The sequence below is a fragment of the Bidens hawaiensis genome, unplaced genomic scaffold, assembly GCF_021521415.1.
Source record: "Bidens hawaiensis isolate Kalapana, Puna unplaced genomic scaffold, B.hawaiensis_p1.1 tig00033121_1, whole genome shotgun sequence".
Classification (NCBI taxonomy): domain Eukaryota; kingdom Viridiplantae; phylum Streptophyta; class Magnoliopsida; order Asterales; family Asteraceae; genus Bidens; species Bidens hawaiensis.
In genome coordinates this window covers 138,135-144,415 of record NW_027495657.1, presented here as the reverse complement: position 1 = coordinate 144,415, position 6,281 = coordinate 138,135, and the positions used below count along the sequence as shown (strand labels likewise).

The following is a 6,281-nucleotide window of genomic DNA, read 5'->3' as shown; positions in this document are numbered from 1 at the left end:
AGCATGTAGGAACTCAACAAGAAATGCAAGCTATCTAAACCAAAACAAGCAACTTTTTGGAAACACCTTTTGACCATGGATTGAACATTGAAGAACCAAGCTAATTCTTGGAAAATGTAACCAACAAAGTCAACCTCGGGTTCAAGAATAAGCCTTTTAGCCATGGAATGCTTGCTTTTGAAAAATACTCAAGACTAACCAAGGATAAATATGTTTGTAAAAACCAGAAGATGGATAAACATGTTAGTAAAAACCAGAAGGTGGATAACTATGCATGTGAAAAACAAACTTCTAACTAACCAAGCATACACTGCCTTAACAATATTGCTTCCTTGCAATACAAATGATCTTATGAACATGTCTAATAAACGTAGAATCTGGCACCAACTCAGCCCGCCGTATCATGCGGGTACGATTACTAGTTTTCTATTTTAAGTAAATACTTTTATTTATGAATGCGCAACACCTTTTAAGTAGGTTGGTAGGACATACACCAAACACCTTTTTTATTATTCAACCATGAGGGTTTTTTATTATTCACTGTTTCATGTGTCATGGTGGTACAAGACTTAGATTCTTTAGTGGATATCAAAGTTCAATGTTCACTTGTATCAATTTTAGTGGATTATGGCGACGAAGGATTTGAGTTATGCCTTGCAATGTTGTCCATTCGAATTCCAATCCCACCCGAGCTTTCGTCCCACCGTGTGTTACGCTAGAGGGTTCCACTCTTGTGGTGGCATGACTGCCAAGTGGCAGCCGACAGTATGGTTTCCAGGGGGAACTCCCAAACCAAACTTTGAAGCCAGCGTAAGTCTAGTTATAGACAACATAGTCTTGCAGGAATGGGGGCAACGGGGCTCTCCAAAATTGAAAAGTGCGATAGCGGGTAGCCTAACATACAAAAAAGTTGTCGTTCCAAAAAGAAAATTTAATTTATTTACTTTCTATTTAAAGTAAATAAAGTTATCAAATATTTAACCAATAATAAAACAACTTGAGGCCGATGCATGCTTAATGTTTACAACATACACACGAGCCAAACTCAAGCTTAGCCGATCTTGATTTTAGACACGCTTAGGCTCAGCCAGACTTGTTTACAACCCTATACATATTGGAAGTATGTTGATCATGGTCTTGTTTTCCAAGCAAGCACACAGAAACCAAATAACTTTAGGTTATTCAAATACTCTATTTGGTTTTGTGTGGGGTATCAGGTACGGAAACCATTGTTACAACTTTAGAGCTTGTACTAAATTCATACTTTAATGTACTCAAAACAAGTTACAACTTAACCAGACCAGTATCTTACAAATGACCTCGCTTCAAAATGAAAAGTCGCATAGTGGTTTATATAAGTTCAACAAGCGAGACTCGTCGGATGGTGAAACAAGTCAAGTCAACTCAACATAATTAGGCCTGTAGAGTTCTATTTAACAAACTATATCACAAAGTGGCGGAACCCGTTGAAGGGGTAACAACAGATTCTTCTACATTTACTCAAGATGCCATTGAAACCTGTTCTGTATTTTCCGATTCTCGTCTCATGTTGCAGCGCTCAATGATCTTCGTGAAATCCTCAAGACTTAGCTGCAGAAAAACATTAATCAAAACTCAAAACCGGTAACAAAAGAGTTTATCGAATAACAAAAAATATTGACTTTACTTTATGATTAGATGCTAACCTTCCCATTTCCATCACTATCAAAGAAATGAATCATATGCTCCATTTCCTCATCCTTCCATGTAAAATCATGTGAAGCTGCTACTCTCTGCACGTCACGTAAACTTATCCCACCTTTGCCTGCTTCTGCAATAACAAGTATCCATTTCGATGTTAAAAAGACCAAAATACCCTTCACTTCAAAAAACAAAGATGGTAAATGTGATAGCTTTATCATTGGTTCCGAGAAGTTCAGCAGAGAATAAACTATTGACTCTTAAGAAAAATTCTACCTTTTATGGATGGAATATTGTAAACTAAAATAAATTTAACGAAAGATTGAAACCGTAAAAGTTAATTTGAGAAATTACCGTCAAACTGGAAGAAGTGTAGTATCAGCTCATCCTCAGTCATTTGCACTCGACTTGTGAACTGTTTACCATGATCAAATTAAAGAAATTCAACAATCTTCATGGAACTACAAGACTAGAACTACCGAAAAAGAAAACAAACATGGATCTAATAAATAAACTACCAGTTTTTTCCTCTTCCGTTTCCCAGAATCATCCTTACGTACACTCTGCTTTCTTTCATCATTTGATGCGTTTGCTTCAGATATTTGAGGAGGTGTTTTGTTCTTTACATCCAAAAAGCCCTGTGAATCTTGTAGAGAAAGAGCAATGGCCTGCATCAATAGGGTTGATTATTCGGTTGAAAATCTTCAGGTAAACAAGAACATAAATTCATGCAAATGAATTAAACTTACCTTTAGTAAAGCTTCATCATCATCATCATCAACAACATTTGAGGTGCTTGAAAGCTTAGAAATTTTCTTGCTAGGTGTTGACTTTTTCGGCTTTGACTGAAAAACAAGTTCATAATATTTAGTCACCTTATTCACTTCTAAAACTATACCTTATGAAGGAGTAACTGGTTGCGTCACGTGCCACAATTCTGTAAGCCCCAAGTTTTTCCACCTCTCTTACTTCGCCCCTTAAATATAGTAACATATACGTAATTTCAATCATATTTTATGTCGAAAACTGTTTTATAATTCCTAAATCTTCAATAATAATATTTTCTTTGTGTAACACTAAACGAGCCAATCCGCTCACAAGCTATTCAAGTTCGGCTCGTGAAAATCTCAATCGAGCTAAACTTAAAACAGACTCGAGCCTAAAAACACCCTTGCTTAATAAATGAGCCTAATCTTCACTTATCGAGCTCGGGCCAGCTTGCGATCCTACACAAGCCTATTACTTATATATTTTTTATTTAATATATATATTTTTAATAATTGCTATTACATATAAAGTTATGAACAAAAAAAACTAAATAATATATGCTAAGTTATATATACAATTATAATAATTGAAAAATATATAAACAAAAATAACTGTAACTATATAAAGATTATTAATAAACGGTAAACGAGCCGAGACAGACCGACCTTGAGCTTGAAAAACTACCCACGAGTCACGAGCTGAGCTAGAGCTATAGAGATAGAGCTCGAAACAAGCCGAGCTCAAGCTCTGTGTAAGCTAAACGAGCCAAGCTTGAGCCTAGTCGAGCTCGTTTACACCCCTATTTCTAGCCTAGCGCATAATAGATATCAATTCTCTATACAAATTGATCATCATACCTGCATTCATTAATATTATATACAATCCAATACACTAATTTTATAAAAAGCTTCAATTTTTAAGTAAAAATACCCAAATGTAACAAGCCAACTACCTTCTTCATTCGAGACGCACAAAATTCATCATCGTCATTATCCGATCCACTCGAAGAACTACTCGATTCTTCCTCAGCTGCAGATGGGTTATACTCCTCATCATCGTCTTCCAAACCCACCTTCTTTTTGCCTTTTTTCTTCTTATTATTATTATTTTGTGAAATCGGAATCGAAGCCGTAAACGCGGACGCCATTTTATCCAGACCCATTGCTTTCATTCTCGCTTTGTTCTCTTCGATTCTTTTCAATCTTTGTTTCTCGTACTCCGTCATCTTCTCCGATTGCGGCATCTTTTCGATGAAATTTGATTCTAGGGTTTGGTTTTTTGTAGTTGTTAACGCGGGAATTTAACTGCCGTTAATGGGAGTCATGGGCGGATCCAGCTAATGAAGTGCGGGTTCACGACTTTCGGATTTTATATAAAACGAATATATAAAATATGAAAGTAAACCCACAAATAAATTCTGAGCGAACACGTAAACAAGGTTGGGTCATGGTCTAATGGTAAACACCTTGTTTTGTTTATATAAGAACCCATATTTAATTCCCACTCCTAGCAATTTCTTTTATTTTTATGGCTAGTTACTTAATCATTAGTCATGACTGTTTGTATCTTGCTATCTTCTGCCTGGTTCAAGTTCAGCTTTGGCATTCATCCGATTAGCTAAAAATATGTTTACTTTGCACAACAATTATGTGACTCGTAGCTAAAACCAACACAATTTGAATAATTGCTATACGTATTACATGCTATAAGTTAAGAAAGAGAGATCTGCTAGCCTTTCTAAAAGAAGTTTTGGTCATTATTTTTAGGAAACAAATATGATCTTTGTAAAATCTCAATCTTGATACATTGAATGACCCGAACCGTCTAACTGACTCGAACCATCAAAGCAATCCGAATAGTCGGAACGGCCCAAACCATAAGACTGACCTGAACGGTGAACCCACTGAAAAAAATTCCTGGATCCGTCACTGATGAGAGTGTGTGTTTGTTTGTTTGGGGTCGGTCTTCTTTTTAGGGGCTATTTGGGATTCCTTATTTTTGCCTCCTTATAACTTATCTCATGATAAGTTAAAAAAAAAGTGTTTGGGTTTCCTAGTTATGTGAGAGGAAATGTTGATAAGTTACACTTTTATAACTTACGACTTCTTCTTATAAGTTATAAGGAGGTGAAAATAAGGAATCCCAAACTAGTAGGGGGTTTAAATTAAAACCGGATCGGATTTAAAACTGGCTTGGTCCGCTTGGAGGCAAAAATGTTCAGTTCAGGCCGATCAAACCGGTTTGGGACAAAAAAACGGGCTTTTTGACATGATTTTTATCGGGCTAGGTCCAAACGAGTTTGAGGGAATGAGACTACAAACCGGTCACGAACTGTTGGGCTGGGTCTTGAACTGAGTTGGTTTGGGCTAACCCGATTTGAGTTGCGACTGGGTTCGATTGGAAATCAGCTCATCGGTCCCAAGCGATTTTTTATGTGTCTACTTAAAACAATTTGATTGAGGCCTTATGAATCTAAAATCGATTCTGTTTTATGCTACAATTGACCCTAATCATATTTATTATAGCTACACATGTATAATTCGGTTGATAAGCCCAGATGGGGTTGGTCAAAACCGATTTGGCCCAATCTAAATCAAAGAAATAATGAAGAGGATGTAAAATAAAATTACGTTCAGGAGAATGTAATCGAAGAAATTGAATCTTGATTGAACAAGTATTGGCATAACAAATATGAAGGTGTGGTCCACACATGCTTGAAGGGTGAAGTAACGGAAATTGAAGGGTTGACGAAGGGAATTAAGGTTTGTGAAAGTAATCTTTTTCCTAGGTTGTAGCAAATATTTTGGTCCATCTTGGTCGAGGTATAACTTACGTGTACAATCGAGAAGGGATTGAGAAGTAACAAAAATTGAAGGTCCTATTAGAGGTTACATTTACAGTTACAATGATATTGATATAGATTTTAAGTGTGGATTTGAATATAATTTCACCAGGTTCTCAACAATATATATGACACTTTTTTTAAATAGAAACCATTACCAATGATATCATACAAAAAGTAAATTAGTTAAAATCGATTAACCAGAAAATTAATTTAGTTTTACCATACAAAAGGTCATGACTCACATGTCATGGTATATTTATGTGTTCGGATCCTTTATGAGCGTAACAGAATACGATACCTTGACGTGTCATGAGTCATGAGCCTCGTTCCGTTAACCACAAATATTTAGGGCTGTCAATTTATGACACAGACTTGTTAACACGACACGACACGGCACGGGTTTTAACAGGTTTGGGTTTGAGCTTAACTGGTTTTGTGTCTTAAACAGGTCAATCTGTTTAAGCCATGTTTAAATTCGTATCCTAACAGGTTAATGACCTGTTAACATGTTAGTAACATGTGTAGATTTTTATTTTAAAAATAAATATATATACACACTCATAAAGTCTTAAACCTAAAGTCATACTTACAAACCGCATTTAATTAATACCCGCCAGAACCCGATATTATGTTTTTTATGGATGTTATGCTTTGCTTATATGGTTTTTTGTTCAAGTATGTTTTTGGATTTATCGTCTTTTGTTTCAAGTATGTTATGAATTTATGGTTTTTTGTTTCAAATATGGATTATTTATCAATTAAGACTTTTATGCTCGTTTTGAATATTTTGGTTTTGTTACACATGCATTATTCATTGTGTCTTTAAACAGGTTTCTTAGCAGGTCTTAACACGTTAACCTGTTACTAAACAGGTTCGTGTTCGTGTTTGGAAAAATAACACGATTAGTTATCGTGTCGTGTTCGTGTTTAACATAACAGGTCTTTGTGTCTTATCGTGTCGTGTCCGACATGTCATTAAAGCGCTACA

The 6,281-nt window shown here is 35.7% G+C and overlaps 1 protein-coding gene across 1 annotated transcript; it reads right to left on the bottom strand.

Moving 5' to 3' along the window:
• Positions 1 to 1,500: 1,500 nt before the first annotated feature.
• LOC143584422 (uncharacterized) lies at positions 1,501 to 3,691 on the bottom strand. The gene is made up of 6 exons (XM_077066485.1): positions 3,401 to 3,691; positions 2,430 to 2,525; positions 2,199 to 2,348; positions 2,035 to 2,095; positions 1,686 to 1,810; positions 1,501 to 1,590 (listed from the first exon to the last, which is right to left on the bottom strand). Exons 1-6 carry the CDS (start codon positions 3,689 to 3,691, stop codon positions 1,501 to 1,503), a joined length of 813 nt encoding a protein of 270 aa, XP_076922600.1.
• Between the last annotated feature and the right edge of the window lie 2,590 nt (positions 3,692 to 6,281).

Bases quoted from the DNA above. Each gene is read 5' to 3' on its own strand.
- LOC143584422 (XM_077066485.1), bottom strand. From the start codon at position 3,691: ATGCCGCAATCGGAGAAGATGACGGAGTACGAGAAACAAAGATTGAAA. The intron at 2,526-3,400 runs GTAGTTGGCTTG...CTTGTTTTTCAG, and splicing joins GTGCGTCTCGAATGAAGAAG to TCAAAGCCGAAAAAGTCAAC. The intron at 1,811-2,034 runs GTAATTTCTCAA...TTGTTATTGCAG, and splicing joins ACACTTCTTCCAGTTTGACG to AAGCAGGCAAAGGTGGGATA.